This window comes from Topomyia yanbarensis, chromosome 2, assembly GCF_030247195.1.
Source record: "Topomyia yanbarensis strain Yona2022 chromosome 2, ASM3024719v1, whole genome shotgun sequence".
Taxonomy (NCBI): Eukaryota; Metazoa; Arthropoda; class Insecta; order Diptera; family Culicidae; genus Topomyia; species Topomyia yanbarensis.
In genome coordinates, this window is record NC_080671.1 from 94,739,263 (window position 1) to 94,761,228 (window position 21,966).

General features: G+C 36.5%; 1 protein-coding gene across 1 annotated transcript in view; it reads left to right on the forward strand.

The window, feature by feature from the left end:
* LOC131679595 (follicle-stimulating hormone receptor-like) overlaps window positions 1-21,966 on the forward strand; it is a 72,933-nt gene that overhangs the window by 45,267 nt on the left and 5,700 nt on the right. Inside the window, exons 8-9 of the mRNA XM_058960335.1 lie at window positions 9,903-10,040; window positions 10,113-10,253. Of these exons, the coding sequence (XP_058816318.1) occupies window positions 9,903-10,040; window positions 10,113-10,253 (279 nt within the window). The remainder of the gene's footprint in view (window positions 1-9,902; window positions 10,041-10,112; window positions 10,254-21,966) is intronic.

Below are 21,966 nucleotides of genomic sequence, written 5' to 3' on the forward strand. Positions count from 1 at the left end.
TTTATTTTCGGTAAAAGGCTATATGCGGCTGATCAAAAGTGGTGATTCTTATGTATAAAAATCCAGGTTATCGTTTGAATATAGTTAGACTGGTCGCCCGAAACGTATGAACCCGTTTTACCCCAATTCTTCCCATAACTCAAGTATAAAGTCAACCCAGGCTCTACATTTCAGAAAGAGGCTGAATGCGGTTGATCAAAAGTAGTATTTCTTATGCAAAAAATTCTGGGAAATCGATTGAAGATAGTTAGAATGGCCGCATGAAACATTTGTACCCGTTTTACCCCAAATCTTCCCATATCTCAAGTGAAAAGTTAAACCTGACTGTGCTTCTCGGAAAGAGGCTGAAGGTGACTGATGAAAAGAAGTAATTCTTTTATAGAAAAATCCGGGGAATCGGTTGAAGATAGTTGGAATAGCCGCACGAAACGTTTGTATCCGTCCTCCAATCGACTCCCCGGAATTTTGTACATAAGAATAACTACTTTTCATCAGCCGCATTCAGCCTCTTCCCGAGAGGTACAGCCAGGTTTAACTTCACATGTGAGCTATAGGAGAAATTTGGGGTAAAACGGATACACATATTTTGTCCAGTCATTCGAACTATCTTCAATCAATTCCCTGGACTATTTAACATAAAAAAGTTACTTTTAATCAGCCGGTTTCAGCCTATTTCAGAAATAACGAGTAAGATATTACTTCACACATACATTATGTGAATAATTGGGGTAAAACAGATACAAACGTTTCGTGCGGTCATTCCAACTATCTTCAACTGATTCTCCGGATTTTTCTACATAAGAATTACTACTTTTCATCAGCCGCATTCAGCCTCTTTCCGAGAAGTACAGCCAGGTTTAACCTCACACTTGAGCTATGGGAAGAAGTTGGGGTAAAACGGATACACGTGTTTTGTCCGGTCATTCGAACTACCTTCAATCGATTTCCTGGATTATTTGGCATAAAAAAATAGTTTTGATCAACCGCTTTCTGCTTCTTTCTGAAATATTGAGTAAGGTGTATCACCACGCTTGTATTATGTAAATAATTGGGGTAAAACGGATACAAACGTTTCGTGCGGCTATTCCAACTATCTTCAACCGATTCCCCGGATTTTTCTATATAAGAATTACTTCTTTTCATCAGTCACCTTCAGCCTCTTTCCGAGAAGCACAGTCAGGTTTAACTTTTCACTTGAGATATGGGAAGATTTGGGGTAAAACGGGTACACATGTTTCATGCGGCCATTCTAACTATCTTCAATCGATTTCCCAGAATTTTTTGCATAAGAAATACTACTTTTGATCAACCGCATTCAGCCTCTTTCTGAAATGTAGAGCCTGGGTTGACTTTATACTTGAGTTATGGGAAGAATTGGGGTAAAACGGGTACATACGTTTCGGGCGACCAGTCTAACTATATTCAAACGATAACCTGGATTTTTATACATAAGAATCATCACTTTTGATCAGCCGCATATAGCCTTTTACCGAAATATAAAGCCAGGATTAACTTCAAACTTTAGTTTTGCGGAGAATTGGGGTAAAATGGGTGTATACGTTTCGTGAGATGATTCTAAATGTCTTCAATTAATTTTCTGAACTTTTTTACATAAGAAATATCAATTTTTGTCAGCCGTTTTCAACTTTCTTCCGAGTTATACATTCAGTTTTGAAAATAAACTCAAACGAAAAGGAGAATTGGGGCAAAACGGGCATGATAGCGTACTTTACGGTTATTTTAAATACCTGCAATCGATTCCCCAGACATTTTTACATAAGAAGTATTCATTATTGATTACAACACTTAGCCTTCTATCAAGCTATTGAGTAAAGTCGCGTTTTTTGATACTTTTTTTCCCACTGTGCGACGGCTGTATACCGGCTTTGGTCGTATCAGGTGAAATTTCCTTAGCAGTCTCTGCACAAGGCTTCCCATGGTGTGGCGGCTGATCACAATACTGACATGTAGGAATCAGCCCTGGGTACGTGATTAGTGTTCGTTTAGAATATTCTACACCTTTAATTAACAAAGAGGGAATAGGTTTTGTCGGACGCATTCTCACCACGCGAACGCCGTTGCGGAGTCCTGGGAGGAAGTTCCTCCAAGTATCTTTCAAAACACTATTCACCTCTCCGTATTTTGACATGATTTTTTTGATAACGGAGGAATGAGTATGTGGGGCCAGGTCATGTATCTTTACTTCCCTCCTGTCAACATCTATATACGTTGCCATACTGTATAAAATGTCATTACATTCGACGACGTGTTTCATGTTGTTCTAGGAAACGAATGATTCTGCTTGACTAATGTTTTTGAACATAATCAGTACCGCATGACGCAAATGATGAAATTGCACCGCATTAACTTCTGCTACGTTGAGCTTTATGTTCACTTTCAACATTTGCTCCACTTCACGAATTCTCGACAAACATGTCAAATGGTCCCAAGTTCAGTTTTACAGTAAAATTTGAGATTTTCCGGTTTTCATGAAGCCATTTTCCGAATCTCGAACTTTTTCGATTTTTTTTTGGTTCATCGATTAACTACTAGTCTAAGGTTTACAAATTTATTGAATTTCCTGTTTCAGACAATTTTAACGAGAGTTATCGAGTTCGCCGCGGCGCTCCTCGACGTGGAAATGGTTGGACGTCTACTCTTGGAACGCTCGTATGTGTGGCTCTGCGTTACTGAATGTATACGTTGCCTTCGAAATCGTAAAACAAAGTAACTTTCGGTTTGAGCACTTTCCACCAGACGCCCCCTCCTGGGAGTTCTTGGATTACTAATTACATTTACGGTACTTATTTCCTATCTTGTTTCTTTTTAATAAACATAAACGAAAACTGCCATATCGAAAAATGGCGAAAGAAAAACAAAAGATTGAATCAAAAAATAAAATAAAAATACAAAAATAAGAGAAGACGAGAAAATAAAAATAAGTGAAAAAGAAATTTATCAAAATAATAAAATAAAAACAAGGAAAACGACCGATAATGAAACAATAAAAATTTACGTGGGTACAGGTAATAAAAAATACGGCAAGCAATGGGACGAAAAGACGAAAGCAAGAAGGAACGGCATAAGTGATGCATTTTGGATTAAAAGAAAATAGTAACAAATAAATTTATTAACCCTTAAATGCTTACTGCTGCCATTCTGTAACACACCAAATTTTCTGATATAGGGGGGGGGGGCGTAGCGTAGTTGGTAAATCGATTGCCTTGTACGCAGCGCACCTGGGTTCAAGTCCCGACCCCGCACATAGGGTTAGAAATTCATCATAAGAGATTTTTCTAACCCGAATAGGCGAATGACCTTAAGGTTAAAACCTCTATAATCGAAATAAAAAAAATTCTGATATAAAGTCCCAACAAGAGGTATAGATCGTATCCATCCCAAAATGGGTACCAAGAAAAAATGGTATTCATGCATTTTAAATATGAAATAATAGAAACGGTTAAAAATATAACAAATAATGAAAAAATGCTAAAATATAAAATAATGGAAGGAAGAACAACAGAGATGTAACAATAATGAAGAAGAATGAGTTAAAAACGGATAAAGATGCAATAAATTAACAACGTAAACTAAACATATGAGAAATAGATGAAAGTGTAGAAATATGTTTAAAACTAGATCAGTTTAAAAAATGGCCAACTGGTACTAAACAAAGAAAGGTTAGCACGCATACAATAGACATTAGTACAGAAATGAAAAAGAGAGAAATAGAGAAACATAGACCAAATTTCAAAAAAGGTTGGGTTTTTTATTATTTTTAATTAAATTTGATATGGCTCAATACATTAGCAGAACTGAGCCGTGGACCTCTGATATTTTTACAATATGCCAAAATAAGATGTTGCACTCAAATTGTGGACTAAAGTGCTCCAAGGAAAAAGTTACGTATAATGCCCCAAACGTATTTTGAAAATATAAGAAAAACAAGAAATTTAAGCTGTTTCTTTCATTAAAACTCCAACTGGAACCACTGACACAAGTCACTTCCAAATATTGTCATGTTCGCTGTTTCATTGAATTGACCAAGTTTTTTTTCTATAAAATAGATTTAAAAAAGTTTTATTAGCAATAAACAGTCTATTTAAACCTTTTATATTAGTTTAGTTTGTAATAATCAGCACAGTGGCCTAAAAGTACTAAAAATTATCAGTTTTGTATACTTTTTGAGATTCCATCGCCAAAAAAATTTGTGAACCGAAAACACCCATTATGTTGCATAAAAACCTGAATTTCGCGTCAATATCCATCGATATGCGTCATTAATATTTATACTGGAGATTAAACTTTCTCAATTATCTCGATACACTCAAAAATAGTCATTTTAGACAAAACAAATCAACTTTACATCACTATCTATGATTTTAACATTATTTAGTAAAAAAAACGTGAAATTTCTCAATTAAATCCAAATATAAAGAAAATAAGGCATTTTGGGTCCATTCATAAATTACGTAACGCAAAAATTGCCCAAAATTGACTCCCCCTCACCCCATATATATATATATATATAGAATCGAGCCCAGGTGAGCTACAAGGCAATCGATGTACCACCTACGCTATCTCCGCCCCTCTTAAAATTCTTCTTTTTGCTTATATTTTCAAAATCCGGCTGGAACATTATCGTAGGAAACACTTTTTTAAGGGGTTATATATGTTGAGATACGGAAAAAACAGGGAAAAGTTTGAATTTTTGTAAATGTATGAAGACATATTTTTATGAAATACTTGTTATACGTCTAGCGTAGTGCGATGTCCAATTTGTAGAATCCATTTGCGAACACGAAAAAAAATTAATAATTGTATGCAATTTCCGCAATACGCGTATTTTTCAAAGAGGTTTGCCGTGACTACGATTCCAGTCCAACAGCTCAACTGAAAGCATAAAACCAAAAAAAAAATCATTAATGTATGTGCCTGTGGTGTCCTTGAACGATTGATTAAAAAACAATATTCTTCTTTTTGGAAACGAGGAAAATTTTTCCGAAAAAAACACTATTTTCACCTGAAAAAATTTAATAAAAAATTCATAAAAATAATATAAAAATTTTGACGAAAAAATAGAATCGTTCAAGGACACGGTAGTTAAATTACGATCAAGCAAAAAAAAAGTTTTGAGATCGGTTGAAAACTTTTTCGGCAATCGTAGTCACCGCAAAGACGTTTTTAAGAAAATATGATTTCGAGATAATCGCGTTTAAAGTTTCAAGTATAAGCCACGCCTCCGTTAAGGATTAAGCTGAAAAACGCTGTTATGGTGATTGTTGTTAAGACCATTGTTGTTTCTATTGCAAATGCTGTTTCTGTTTCTGTTGTTGTTGCTGTAACTGCTGTTTCTGTTTTCGTTGTGGTTGTTGTTATTTCTGTTGTAGTTGTTGTTGCTGTCGTAGTTGCTGTTTCTGTTGTAGTTGCTTATTCTGTGATTATTGTAGTTGTTGTTGTTGCTGTTGTTGTTACAGCTGTTAATGTTGCTGTTTCTGTTTCCGTTGTGGTTGTTATTTTTTTGTTGTGTCTGTTACTATTGAAGTTGTTGGTGGTATTATTGGACTTGTAGCTGTTGTTTTTGTTGCTATTGTTGTTGTTTCTATTTTGGTTGTAGTTGTGATTATTGTTATTGTTGTACTTATTGCGGTTCCTGTTCTTATTGCACTTGCTATCTTTGTTGTTGTAGTTGTTATTGTTATTACTGTTGATATTGCTGTATCTTATACCCTGTTTTCTTCACGATTTTTTACTCTTTGCTGCTTTATCTTTCTCTTTTTGTTGTTTATTACGACGCTGTTTACGTAAGTCATATTCTGACCAGTCGGAGCGCCACCAAGTGTGCGCCATCCATCTTTTGCCACTTGATTATACTGCGAACCTGAGATAGCAGTTTTATTTGAAACGACGGTCAATTCGTCCATCACACTGGGGGGAGGCACCGCAGCTGTCAAGCGAGCATTATTAACACTGATTTCCAGGGTACTAATTGTCGCGGCAATTGCCCTTACTTCGTCTAAAATATCGTCACCATAAGCGCTGGCTTGTGATTTTATTTCGTCAAGAGCATCACGAGCAGAAAGCGACTGGTAACCGGTATGTTCGTTGCATTGAGACGCCATGTCAATGGTTATTACGCTTAAATTCTGAACTTCGCAGATTATTTTTTTTAGCTCACGAGTCAGGTCACCTTGATCCAAAAGAATGGTTGAGGGTCATAGCTTCATTCGGGGGATCTCTCGGGTCATGTACAATCATTATACGTAGAAGACCCATTTCCGGCGTATTGAGATCGTTGAGAGCGATCTCTGCACGTGTGGTGGCGGCTATCGCGATATTAAACATGTTGTCTGGTCGTGCGCTAAGTATTCTAGTACCAGATCTCCGTTAAACGAATCCCTTTGGGCCTCGTTCCAGTCCAGTCTATAGCAAATTCGTTACTGATACTTTTTGCATGTATCAGGCAACTATCAGTTGGGAAATTGGATTCTGAGATGATTATGACTTTCTGACGAAAACTGAACTATTCGATAAAAATATACTGGAAAAAAAATCAGTTTGGACAAGGAAAAGTTTTTTCAAATAACTTTTTTTCCTTTAAAGTACCTAGAAGAATTATTGACGGTAGGTAGAGAACATAATTACCTATCTTGGAACAAAATTTCATCCAAATCAAAGATAGGGTTTTTTGTAAGTCGACTTTAAATTTTTTAAAGCGATTTTTTTCAGTGTAGGAGTCGCCTAAGAATTTTTTCAATATTTTTATTCAAAAATTTAACTAATTTTGTGACAATCACTCCTACAACATTTTTTGTAAGATTTCTCATTTTTAGACTATAGCCATTTGAAAAAAAATTGGAATTGTTCTCATGTACAGAAAGTTTCGATAAAATGTGAGAGGGTGCTGCCAACAATTGTTCAAGTTGGCGCGAAATTCGTCATTAAATAATAAATTAATAATATTAATAATATAAATAAAAATAGGTGTTAAGAGAAGCGGACAAAAATAACTGACCACCGCCCGCATTACTGGATCTGAAAACAATTAAGATCTAAAACAAAAAAAATTATTGTTTAGTTCCCACTTTGAAAGTGAAGTGATTTATTGTAAATAGTTCAGGAAAATAAGTCACTAGGTCCAGGAAGCGAATGTTTTTAACGCTCAAAATGTCACATTACCGCAGCTGCCAATATTTTGAATCGAGACCCGATATTGAAATGCTAGAAGTATCATACAAATTTTGGCGCACCGAACTCGAAAATACATAGACAAGTATTTTTGAGATTTCGATTTCAGTTGAGGGTTTTTGTTTTTTTCGGAATTCCTAATAAAGGGTGTTACGATAAAAAATTGGTCAAACAATAATGTGTAGAAATTGGTCACTCTTTTTACTAAAAAATCGAACCATATTTCTTTTGTAAGTTGAATTCATACAGAATCAAGAATATTCACTCAAGCTGCTTTTTTAGCTAATGTGAATAAATTTAATCTTCAAACCACAGAAACAGATGGCCTGCCACACGGTATATTTTTTGCGAACATCGACAGCTTAATGTGTTTCAAAATCTCTGCCACCTTTCCTCTTCCAGTTATATGTTGTTATTCATGTCCAGGAGTCTATTTAAAGTCTGCCTTGATGTGACTTTCGCCATTCTGTACCACGCAATCCAACTTCGTAATCATCTTCATCTACAGATTCCGCGGTCATTTTCTGGTCGAGTTGTTTAGCTTATCGTAGCGATTTGGAGTCACCGAGTTCTTGAATGTTTATAGTCCAGCTCGATTTTTAGATTGATAGACGATTTAGACGATACTTCCAGTTCGCTTGCGACATCTCGGACGGAGAGGTTAGGGTTTCGCTTGAAACAGCTGGCTAATCCTTTCGTCGTTTTTGCGGCTTTCGACATTCAATTTACTATTCTTCATACAGTAAATTTTTTATCATAAATATTAAAAACATGACCTTGTTTCGTGATTTTTTAAATTAGAACAATTTAACCCACATTTTCGCCAAAAAAAGTCCTCTTTAGACTTAACCATTAATCGGGCATGATAACACAAAGTACAAAGGGATCATCCATAAATGACGTAGAATTTTTTGAGTGATTTTTAGCATCCCCTCCCTCATCGTAGCATTTCATCACAAAACTCTACCCCCCCCCCCCTTAGTAATTACGTACCCCTCTTACCACTGCAAAAATAAAAAAAAATCAAAAACGTTGTCAGTTAGCTGAAACGGGTAAGGTTGTCGTGACATCAGGTCAACCGCTATTCCTCTTTAAAAAAGCTACGTAGCATGGCATGACCCCCTACCCCCTGTCTCCACACATCATCACAAACTACAAAACTCCCCCCTCCCTCATTTAATGCTACGTCGTTTATGGATGGTCCCAAAGTTACTTTGAACTATCAGAACATCTCGTAGACTACGGCGATTCGCAATTAATAAAAGTGCCCATATATCCTGCTGCAATAGAAATCAAAGGGTTAAGTTAAGGCCCTATCTCACGTTTTCCTATACTTTTTTCTTTGTCCTCCTGCTCTACCTTGAATACTATGACTAAACAAAGCTTTACGTCTTCCAGTCCCTTGTTAATTAAATGTCGTTAAAATATATATAAAAAGAAAAAAACCTACTCGTAGTCAATAAATTGAGTAAAAACCGATTTTTTTATTATGTATTCGTATAAGATTCATTCTCCAAACACACATGTTCTATTCATCGTGCGTTTCCTTGAAATTGATAGTTCGTGTGAACGCATGGTCGTCTATGAATTGAAAACTAGGCCAGCATGTACTAGCCATCGAAATATTGGTAGACACCATTATTTACGTTATGGTAATGAAAAAGAGCATAAGCTTTGTAGCATATATTGTACCAAATGTCATATTTGAGTAGAAGTACATAATAACAAAAATTGAACAATTTGAGAACTTATTCAGAACATCTTTAACGGCTAAAAGCTTCCAACCGTGTAATAGTTAATTACGGGATCTTTGATTTTTTCTAGCTAATTAGTACACAATTGCGGTATAATACATTCGACATCTCTTAGAAACGAGATTCCACCTATCACAAAGTCAAAAGCCCTCTTAAATTCACCTCGGTACATCTGTCTAGTTGCAATTACCGAGAAATTACGACTTGAATTGCAGACTAACGTGATCTTATCTGAAGTGGTGTAGCAGTTAATTCAACGCAAATTAAAGCCCATCCTCGTCGCTGGTAGCATATTCTCCGCATAATAAAAAAATATGTGATGCCAGTTCCCTCTTCCGCTTTGTAGCTTTAGTAGGCATTCCACTACGCGAAAGCTTCTGCTCATTAAAATGAAAAGATTGTTGCTCTCCGCTCGCTCGCGCGTCTTTTTGCCCTCGACGACGACGACGAACGGAGATGTGAAGATTTTTGAAAAGGGAAACGCATTACTTGTGTAGCCGGTAGGGAAGATGTTTCATATTTCCTCTAACCGGCGCAGTGCAAGCTTTGTACAATTAAATTTAATTTATGTGAATTTTATACGACCAACCGGGCAGAAGCAGCACGGTCAGGGGTACACTGTTTTGCCGTTGGTCTAAAAATGACTTTCACTGGTAACAGATTCGGTTGGAAAAGCATGGCAACACTGTGCACTAAATATTAAAGCATAGAAGCGATTCTTCCAATAAAAGGCACCCAAAGCTGGAAAGCCGGATAGTAGTTCAGACAGCGGCTCTCATCCATTATTCATAAACCTTTTTTTACATTGCTAGATTTATCTCTGCCGAAGAATCGTCTGGCGAAGCCAAAGAAAAAAAAAGTGCTTCATCAGCTATTTCGAAACAATAGCCATTATGTTGCAGTATAGATTTGTTCATTTGAATTTCCTTCCTAACCATATTTTCCTCGTCTCCGTTTCAGGTCAGCATCCGGTAATCGTATCCGATGGATCTCAAAGAATGATTTTCCCAAAAGTCTAGTCACGCTGGAGCTTAAATCCAATCCGCTGGTTGGCATCAAGCCAGGTGCACTGCAGAATATGTCCCGCCTTCGAAAGTTGTAAGTGAATGCATTAACCGTGGTTATTTTGTTTCAACTAATCCTCCCTAATGCTTTCCTCTTAAATCGCAGAATTCTTTCCGACGTTCGGACTCTCCAAGAACTACCTCCTCTAGAAGGCTGCACTTCGCTGGAAGTGCTACGAGTCGATAGAGCCAATCTAACCAAACTACCTGAACATATTTGTAAGATGTCGCCACGCTTGAGGAGTTTGTAAGTATATTGTGAGATTTAAGTGTTAAGTTCGTCACACCATAGCGTCTGCTTTGTAAAATAAGGGTTAAAACTGGTAGTTTTACCAATAAGTTGAGGTGAACATTTGTATTGAGGCTCGAGATTCCAGCAATTAGAATTGATTTTCCGAGCAAACGAAAAGCCCATAATACCCCCATGCTCATGGGGTTTGACATGGGTGTTTGAAATGGGTTCAACCCATGAAAACACCATCACCATGGTCCGATAGATCCCATATAAAATACCACATGTTGGTATATTTATGGGTTACTGAGACCATTTGATGGTGTCTTGATGGTTGTGAATTTTGGCACGGACCATGTTTAAGGTCTTTTCAAAGGGCTATGTGGTGTTTAAACCCATGAGTATTTGCTCGGGTTTGGTGCCGGGTACCTATACAGGGTGTTTGGTTCATGAGTAAGAATCTCTCGAGGGGTGATTTAATGTCATATTTGGAGCAAAAAATCGTTCTACACATACTATCGAATCTCAACCGTTACAGAGTTATTGAACTTTTTGTGTAAAAAACTTGTTTATCTTAAAACACCCCTAACTCAAAAAGCATACCTCATATTTTAAATCTTTTAGTGCCATTGGAAAGGTGAGAAAATTTTCTATTGAATAATGTTCTCATATCTTTCAGATAATTAGTTTTAATTACCTTTTAGTTGTAAAATTAAAAATTAGTATTTTTGATGAGGTTTTTGTTAATTTTCTCAAAATAATGAATTATGATTATAGCAATATCTATTATCCAAAAGTTGGGTTTGTGTATGATTCATAATTTGTTCTTCAGCATAATATTCCTATCTCTTCTCGTTTCCTTGTAATTTGACTTCTAAACTTTTCCTGTAATTCACTTGCAAGTTCTTAAATGACTCTAATCTAAAAAATGTACTTTATATCGCTATTATCAGGGCTTCATTGGAAAGCTGAGAAAATTTCCTTTCGATGTATGTACAGATATGTTTTAATTAAGTGTACTACATGACTTTTTACTAGTAAAAAAACTCAAAATTTGCGTTTATTGGTGATTTTTGTAATTATTTTTATAATTCATTTCGTTGCAATTTAATAGTTAACACAACATGGCCTTATCACAAATGCAGTGGGTTCAAAATCGTTGTTTTTGCATATGAAACGAAAAGATAAAAATGATTTTGCTTCGAAACTAAAAGAGATACTTGAATGGAGTCAAAGGAAGAATTGTAGAACTTGCTGAGATGCATTAATGCCATGATAAAAATGGCGAAGTTTATTATTTACTCACAGGTATTTAACGGCTTTCTCAGTCTTAATACTTTAGGCAAACGATTTGATTTTAGATTGCCCGACGTTTCGGCCGTTTTTGGTGGCCTTTTTCAAGGGAAAACTGTATTTTAGATATAGAGAGGTGAAAGTTACAATGGGATACAAAAACATGGACTTTTAACATTAATATACACATAAACGTTTAACTCACTCTAGTCTTTATTATTTACTATTTTAATAAATAACGAAAATGCTAATAATAACACTAACTCTAAACTAATTAACTGCTAAAAGAATACTAAATTCTCTTAATTGAAAGGTATTAATACATTTTTCTCTGCAAAATTTTCCTGGCTTTCGAATAAAAATAAGAAAAGCTACAATAAGTGCCATTCTTTTCCAATAATAGCTAGTATTAGTGAATATGAGATAAAAATATCCAAGTTCAATAACCCAAACACATGAAAACAAGACAAGATAAGTATATCATGTCCAAGAACAAATTATACAACTTTTCAAGACTAACAATTTGAATTATTGAAATAGTGATGTTAACTATTAAGATTTTCGCGAAGTGAACGAAAAATCGATCAAAATTGTTAAATTTTAAATAAATTACTGTGAAAAGATTTCTTAACCTCATTAGCTGAAACATTTGAGGACATTTTTCAGTGTAAAATTTTCTCACCTATCCAATGGATCTAAAAGATTTGAAATACAAAGTATATTTTTTGAGTCAGAGCTGTTTTAAGACAACTAAGTTTTTAACACAAAAAGTTCAATAACTTAGTAACGGTTGAGATTTCATGGTATGCGTAGAACGATTTTTTTCTACAAATATGACAATCAATCATCCCTCGAGAGGTTCATAACCATGAACCAAACACCCTGTATACCCAAGATTTAGAAATTTTAGATGTGACTCAACAATGTAAAGCGTAAATACCTACTTAAATCATTCATTATTGAACATTGCGAATTCTGTCAAAAATGGACTTTCTATTGCATTTCATTCGAATTGTTCTTTCGACGATTTTAGAACTATAAAGTAGGTCTAAGGTATACCGGGGCAAGTTGAAATGCGGGGTAAGTTGAAACGAAAGCCTTAACCGTCACTAGAGAAGAGTGTTCGCCGAGATAATTTTTTCCAGCAAAAAGTTCCCGCAAATTTTGAATACCATACGCGTAAGATTGAAACATTGCAACGACTTTCGCACTTTAGTTTATTTTTCGTCATTTGCGAAATCAGAAAACTCTTTTTTCCAAACCAGGTAAATTGATTCAAAAATGTTATGGTTACATATTATTTCTAAAATATTACATGTTAAACAATCATTTAGGGTCTAGCAAGTGTAATGGTTATGAAATGTCTGCTCATTGTTCACCTTGAATTTTTAGCGTTTCATCATACCCCGTATTTTGACACCCCTTGGGGCAAATGGAACTGCATACAGAGGGACAAGTTTGAACTACTGTAATTATTCACTAATCTTCGATTTGGAGTTTATCATTTTATTTTAGCACCTATTATCGACCACTAGTACACTAGAAAACCGACCACACAATTCTTTCACATTTTTGTAACAAGTTGTTTATATATATTCAATTTATTTTCGTTTGTAATTTGATGGGCAACAGTTGTGCGAAATCTCAAATTTAGAATTGCCTATTTGAATTTAGCGAAACCAGTATTCAGCTCCAACGCCTTTCCCACTCATTTACTTGCAATCTGATTGAAGTTTCATGCAGAATCCAGTGCCTTCAGTGTAGAAACATTTTGAATTCTTTCAGCAACCAACCTATTCATTTGTTAGGGTAAGGTGGGGCAAACCCGACCGTTGGATAAACCCGACCTCCTTCTGTTTTCGAAAATCGGAAGCACTACGCGAACTAATATCAATGTTGTCGGGTAGAGCATCGAAAATTATCATAATGGTGACATGACAGCATTTTATTAGTCTAAATTGAGATGCTTAAACGACAATACGTGTGTTTTTACAACTTTTGATATGAACCTTTTTTAATCCACCTAGCGGTGCAATTGTGCCTTTCTCATTTCTCTAAACTATGGCACGGAGGCTTTTTATGTTCAACATAATTGTGGAAATGTCCATTACATTCTTCGTACACTTTGCACTTATACACAATGGCTTGCCAGCCACGAACTTGATGAGCTACGTGTCGACGGTGAAACACTTGAAACGAAAAAATATCGTACTTCATTAACCTAATCAGCATTAGATCAATGTTATCTGCTTGCAAACTCATTTTGTCATGCGGGGGTGGGTATGTGAGGAGGGCGAAAGTCCCATGAACGAACGACTCCCCAGCTTAAATTGGTATGCTTTGTGATATAGTGGTGGTTTAAAGATGGTGGGGTTGAAAGATAGGGGTATGAGGGCTGGATGGGGTGGTGGTCTGAGGGGTGATTTAAGGAGATTTTTAAAGGAGGGGGAGTGAACAGTAGAGGGGGGGGGGGTGTAACCCCTCTCCGTAAACCATCTACTACGCCCCTGTTAAAATCCAGAAACCTTATGCGAGTCAAAAAAAATTTGGCCGGGATTAGGTTGACGTTTTTCAGAGTGATTGCATAACCTTTCTATATGAGAAAGGTAAAAATGTGCCAAAATCCAAAAAAGTTAATCGTCGTCAAATTTTTTTTCGAGTTTGCATCAAATCTCGACGTGTCATGCACCTTGAAGACATTTAGCATCAAAAATAAAAATTCTATTTTTAATTTTTCCTATGATTTATATGAGAAATTTCTGTGTGGCCGCACTCTGAAACCCGTAATTCCGGAACCACAATTCCGATCGATCCAAAATTCAATAGCAGCCGATGGGAAGGTTGCACCTTTCATTTGAGACTAAGTTTGTCAAAATCGGTTCAGCCATCTCTGAGAAAAATCAGTGACATTTTTGGTCACATACACACAGACGCACATACACACACATACATACATACACACATGCATACACACACACACACACAGACATCTGCCGAAATCGACGAACTGAATCGAATGCTATATGTCACTCGGCCCTCCGGGCCAACTTGCTTCATATTTTTGCCTTTCTCATATAGAAAGGTTATGCAATCACTCTGAAACGTCAACCTAATCCCGGCCCGGAGGGCCGAGTGTCATATCCCATTTGGCTCAGTTTGTCGAGATCGGAAAAAGTCTGTATGTGTGTGTGTGTGTATGTGCGTGTGTATGTATGTGCGTATGTGTGTGTATGTGTGTGTGTGTGTATGTGTGTGTATGTATGTGCGTATGTGTCAAATAATGTCACTCATTTTTCTCAGAGATGGCTGGACCGATTTGCCCAAACTTAGTCTCAAATGAAAGGTGCAACCTTCCCATCGGCTGCTATTGAATTTTGGATCGATCGGAATTCTGGTTCCGGAATTACGGGTTTCAGAGTGCGACCACACAGAAATTTCTCATAAAAACTATAGGAAAAATTAAAAATAGAATTTTTATTTTTGATGCTAGATGTATTCAAGGTGCATTAAACGTCGAGATTTGATGCAAACACGAAAAAATTTGACGAAGATTCGCTTTTTTGGATTTTGGCACATTTTTGCCTTTCTCATATAGAAAGGTTATGCAATCACTCTGAAAAACGTCAACCTAATTTTTTTTCGACTCGCATATGGTTTCTGGATTTTAACAGGGGCGTAGTTGATGGTTTACGGAGAGGGGTTACACCCCCCCTCTACTGTTCACTCCTCTCCTTTAAAAATCTCCTTAAATCACCCTCAGACCACCACCTCATACCCCTCCCTTTCAACCCCATCATCTTTAAACCATCACTATATCACAAAGCATACCAATTTAAGCTGGGGAGTCGTTCGTTCATGGGACTTTCGCCCTCCTCACATACCCACCCCCGCATGACAAAATGAGTTTGCAAGCAGATAACATTGATCTAATGCTGATTAGGCTAATGGAGTATGATATTTTTTTGTTTCAAGTGTTTCACCGTCGACACGTAGCTCATCAAGTTCGTGGCTGGCATGCCATTGTGTATAAGTGCCAAGTGTACTAAGAATGTAATGGACATTTCCACAATTATGTTGAACATAAAAAGCCTCCGTGCCATAGTTTAGAGAAATGAGAAAGGCAAAATTGCACCGCTAGGTGGATTAAAACAGGTTTTTTTTTAATTGCATCGTAATGAAAAATAACGCGGTGGGGTAAATCCGAGCTCTAAATAGTGGGGTAAATTCGACCGCTTTTTTGCTTAGAAAATGTTTATTTATTTGAAATATATTTTTATTGCCATTATTTTTTTTTTTTTGCACAATGGTTCATAATTACAGACGAATGACACAAAACGTGATGAACATAGTATTCTTCGAGTAATTTCTCCGTTGCAGGTGGGAACATCTTTACGTGCTACTGCTCGTATTTTTACACTCTAAGCTTGACATTGAATACCATTTTCTACATGTTACAATTAAATAGAATAACATTCATCTATTTATCATTGAAAAACGATAGACTTTGGGTAATATTTGTGCTAAATCAACCAAAAACATAAGCGGTCGGGTTTACCCCATCATTTTTGAAAACAGTAAAAATGAACTTTTTCGTAAGACACTTGTATATCAAAATTAGGTACTCAAGGTACGAATAAAATGCTGTACATAGAAAGTTGCCGCGAAGTCCAACCTTTAATTTGGTATATAAAACGACTCGATCCGATGTAAAATGAGCATTTTACAGCCAAAACCATTTACTAGGTCGGATTTACCCCACCTTACCCTACATATGGACAAATTGGAGGTAGAAGGTGACATCCACTACATTTTCGTGCATAAGTGAACGTCTGATGTATTTTTGCTCGATAATCCCACTCAAAGGCAGCGCAGAATCAAAATTCATTTTGCAACTAAAGTGAATTTGAACTGAAAATAACTGAATGAATGCGCTACACCGAACGATTGAGCGACGAGGCAAGTAACCAAAGCACGGCGATCGTGAATCTAATGTCGTTCCCCTATCAGGCTCACATGGGAATGTCAATATTACAGAGCTCTGCTGGGCAGGGTCTAGGGCTCGAATTTATTATTGTTGTCTTACTTTTTTTACCCTGATACTTTTATTTGCTGGTATTAACTTTCTTCAGATGTTAACTTTTTGTAACGAATAAGGTATTAACGGGTCATATTGACTCGGATTTCGAACTCAGTTTTATGGCACATTTTCTGTCAAATCTATATGAACCTGGACCCAAATTGTGTGTTAGAATTTCAATTGTCAGTTTCTAGTACATATTACCGTTTTTGACCAGTTTGGCTAGTTGGTATCGGTGCCGAATGGGTTCATGTTTGGCATGCATAAATGCATGCAGAACAGTCATCATAAATCACAGGTTTTTTGACAAAATACTGATAATAAACACAAAACAAAAATAAGAATGTATGTACCAAATTTGTACTTGATACGACCGATCTTGGACATTCTGGATTTCGATTCCGATACCGATTCTGGCGGAATCATAATATTGAACAAGCGACAATGCACTATGGTCCCAAAGCTGTATGTATTTAGGAAGACAAAACTGTTTGCGCCCAAACCGTTGTTTTTAGATATATAGTGTCTTCGGAGAACTTTCTTAGAATTTTCTTGCCGATTTTTTATATTAGTTGAATTAGGGTGGTCCTTGTGGTTTGGGTGTTCCAAGTATCAACTTTTTAGATGTGTTGAATTCAGCTACATAATGTTCTACAAAGTTATAAATTAATCAAATTGAAGCAACTTTTCTGAAGAAACTGTATGGCTATCTGTAATGGTTCATGCGGTATAATTTTTGCAATATTTAAAGTAGGGTGGCTCTTGAAAAATTGGTTTTCTAATAATAACTTTTAATGTGTTTACTTCTCGCAAATACTTTGTTCTAGAGATTTTTAGAACTTTTGTAATTGCATATTTTTGCCTAAGCAATAAAGTTTCTATCTCTTATGTTTGCATAGTTACAGGCGATTTTCAAAGCAAAAATGGTTTTTTTCAAAGCTCTGTATCTTCCAAGATTGCTAACGGATTTTCAATTTTTTAACTTCATTTGAAAGATCGGAACTTTTATAGTTTTTAGTGAAAAAACAGCGGGAGCGTTATTTCTGTAAAAAAATATGAATTTTTAAAAATGGTGCATTTTTTCAACAAAAATCGTTCATAACTTTTCAAATAGACGAGATAATAACATTGTTACTTCAGCAAAAATATGCGCCATACAAAGTTCTAAAAGTGCTACAAACAAAGTATTTACGATAAATCAGTGTATGAAATGACAAATGGAAAGTAGTGATTTTAAGAGGTCTCGTTTTCGTTGCTCAATCTCGTATAGTATAATTAACTGAGATATAGTCATTAGGGCATTACAAAAAAAAATATTTTTAAATTCTCAAAGGCCAAAGTAAGCTCAGATGCCAAATTTCACATCATTTGGACAATTTTAGACCCCCGCCCACTTCGTTCGAAATTTTTTGAAATTGGTACTATGGGAAAATATGGAGGAAAAATACATTAAATGCTATAACTTTTGAAATAGCAATAAGAAAATTACATCTTATACCTCTTTTGAAAGATCTTAGTATTTGAATGGAGATATTTTTGTTTCTAAGAAAATACTGGAAATCCCATATTTTTAATGATTTTTCTGTTCCGTAATGCAAATCATACATATTTTGTAGTTTTTCTAATGTGAAAAAATCTCAAAAATCGATCGCAGCCTTTTTGACCTTTGTCCGAATACGAGAAGTTGGGGTTAAATGACCTTTTGTCATTCATATTAAATTTCATCATTTTTTCGTGAATATATCTCTATTATTCTTCACTCAATTTTCATAAACTATACCTTGTTGAACGTGGCAAAATGGAGTTTCGTCACCGAGTCGCTTGTCGATATTTTTGCATAGAAAATTGCAGATTGTTATTGAAATGATACATTATAATGTACAAAAGTATTGATCAATTCGCTTCACCCAATTTCGATAAAAATCAAAAAACAATTTTTTCACGCTCAAAATCTTACTCCCCCTCCCTTGAAATGCATGAAACTTCGAGATATTTTGTAATCGCGGAAAAAGAATATTTGAGAAAAATACACTTTTTGGGACTGATGATTTCCACTTTTTTACCTTTCTCACATTGAAAGATTATGCAATCAGTCGGAATTTGGAACTTTTAACCGAGGTCTGCAGGGCCGAGTCTCTTATACTATTTGATACAGTTAGCCGAGATCGTTAAATGGCTGTGTGCATATATGTGTGTATGTGTGTGTCAAATAATGTCACTCAATTTTCTCAGAGATGGCTGAACCGATTTGCACAATCTTAGTGCGAACGGTACAATGCTCCCATAAGCTGCTTTTGAATTTTTAGTTGATCGGACTTCCAGTTTCGGAGCTGCTGGTTGAAGAGTACGGTCACACAGCAAATCCCCTTATAAACTGATAACAGCATGGTGTCCGAATGATGTAATACATATTCAAATAGATTCAACGTTACTTGGATTTGCGGGTCTAGATCACCAATGACCAATCAAAGTAACTTTGACATTGGCCACCTATGACGATCCTTGATGCCACCCGGAACAATTATGTGGTGCCTGAGCGTTTCAAATACTAACACGTGTTCTTCATTTATTTACTAGCAACCGAAAATAAATTTACAGTGCACTCAATGAACCCGAAAGTTGCACGAAACGAGTCTGACTTAGCGTAGTTCTTTTTGCCGCCCTTTATTACGGTTGAATTTTTACTGGCTGTTGCAAGTGATTTTTGAACAGGCCTATCCCGTCCCTCAGTCCATCTTCATAAGTGATATTCTTCTTGGTGACGTCACCATCTATTTCAGCATCACGAACTGAGACATATACACGGTCCCTTATTGTAAACAATCGTGCTCTACAGATTATCAACAGTAGCATGCCCATCGGGTATGTTGTCAGGTCCCGAGGAACGCTTAAAATGTTCAACCCCTTCCATGGCCCAGTCCATAAAATTTATTTGCACTGTTGCTGTCATCCATGGTGGAGTCTGCAGAATCAACATTTTGAACCCTATCTTGGAGCATCTTTTCGAAAGTACACCATGCACAGAAACATGCACAATCAACTGGCATTATGGATACTGTGCTGGCCGATTAAACGATCCTATTGCACCCAAAAGAACTGTACCGCTACAATACTATTACTAGTACACCGCGGTAACTGATCACACACGACTATTGTATTAGAAACGATGGGCTGTTACCACGCTAGGCTTATCTAGGCAAAACAGTTTCAAAAGGGTACCTTATCCGTTGAAACGTTGAAATGGTTATGTTCTTTACCCATGGAATCATGGTAGAGTCAATAAGGCTCTTTGGAAAATTCCAAATCCCTATGAAATTGTAGCCTATTTGACAGTTTGCTGACGACCAACTGAAGAATGCTATTGGTAGCATTTTGGTATGATTATCAGGTTTCATAAATAGATATAACAAAACTATTTACCGTACAAGAAATTACAGAACAATAAACGAATAATTCTTTTTGCCTTTCTCATATAAAGAAAGGCTATGCAATCACTGTAAAAATCGACTTTTTAACCGAGGCCCAGAGGGCCGAGTATCATACAACATTCGATTCAGTTCGTCGAGATCGGCAAATGTCTGTGTGTGTATGTATGTGTGTGTGTGTGTATGTGTGTGTGTATGTGTGTGTCATTTAAACTCACACAATTTTCTCAGAGATGGCTGAACCGATTTTCGCAAACTTAGTTTCATCTGAAAGGTATAACGCTCCCATAAGCTGCTATTGAATTTTTAGTTGATCCGACTTCCGGTTCCGGAGTTACGGGTTGAAGAGTGCGGTCACACAGCAAATTCCCATATAAACTGGTACCACCATAATGTTCAAATGATGTAAAACATATTAAAATTGATGTAACATTACTCTAGTTTGCGGGTCTGGATCACTAATGATCAATCAAAGCAGCTTTGACCACATTGGCCACCTATGACGGTTCATGACGCCCTCGGGGAACCCGCCAAGTTCCTAAGCTAATATCACACCCATTCCACAACGAATTCTCTACCGATTTTTACAAACTTAATTTCAAATGAAAGATACAGTAATGCCATTGACTGCTGCTGAATTTCATTCGGTTCTGACTCTTGCTTCCGGAGTTACAGGGGTGTTAGTAAGGATGCACTGGAATTTCCCATATAAATCGGTACAATCGTAATACCTCAGAGGCTAAAAACTATTGAAATGGTCACCAAATTACTTCTAATCGCAGATCTAGATCACTGATTGCCAATCAAACATTCTTTGAATATATTGTCCACTATTGACGATTCCGGAAGTCCGGAATTCCGGGCATATTCCACAATTAAAGTCACATCGGTTCATCGGTGATGACTGAACCGATTTTCTCAAACCAAGTCTCAAATGGAAGGCAAAATATGCAGTTGAGTATTGCGTAGCCGCCCCTTCCCCCCCCCCCTCCCCACCTTGCCCTTATACCTCCCTCCTTCATCACTCCCCTCTTCTTGGATCACCCTCACGCCCAGATTTCCTTCATCCACCCCGTATACCGAAATAAGATGAAGGATTTCTGACGCATCCTCCACACCCACTCTACTAAACCCCCATTCCCTACACGTTCAAACGCATTCCACCAACCTTTGCAAATTATAATCACATGAAGATAACATTGAACTCATGCTTATTAAGCTAATTAAATATTATTCTTTTGCTTTTCTTATATAGAAAGGTTATGCAATTGCTCCAAAAACCGACTTTCTAACCGAGGCCCGGAGGGCCGAGTCCCATATAACATTCGACTCAGTTCGCCGAGATCGCAAAATATCTGTGTGTATGTATGTGTGTATGTATGTATGTGTGTATGTGTATGTGTGTATGTATGTGTGTGTATGTGCGGATTTGTTAACAAAATGTCCACATCGGTTACTCGGAGATGGCTGAACCGATTTTTACAAACTAAGATTCAAATGAAAGGTATAATATTCCCATAGGTTGCTATTGAATTTCATTTTCAACCGACATCTTGTTCCGAATTATGAGTTGAAGAGTATGGTTACAAAACAAAATTTGTTGATTTTTCCAAATCGGTTTCTCGGAATTTTCTGAACCGATTTTGACAAACTTAATTTTAAATGAAAGGTCCATCAGCTGCTGTTGAATTTTGTGTGGATCCGAGTTCTGGTTCCTGAATTACAGGGTGATACGTACGATCATGCAGCAAATCCCGATTCTAACGAATTCTGCGATGAATGTAAAAAGGTGATTTTTTTTTCCAAAATGTAAACACAACTGTTGAATTTGTAGATCTAGGTCCCCAACAGTCATTCAAAGTCTCTTTGGCCACACTGGCCACCATCGACGGATCCGGAAGCATCCAAAGTCAGAATAACGGTTATATTGGTT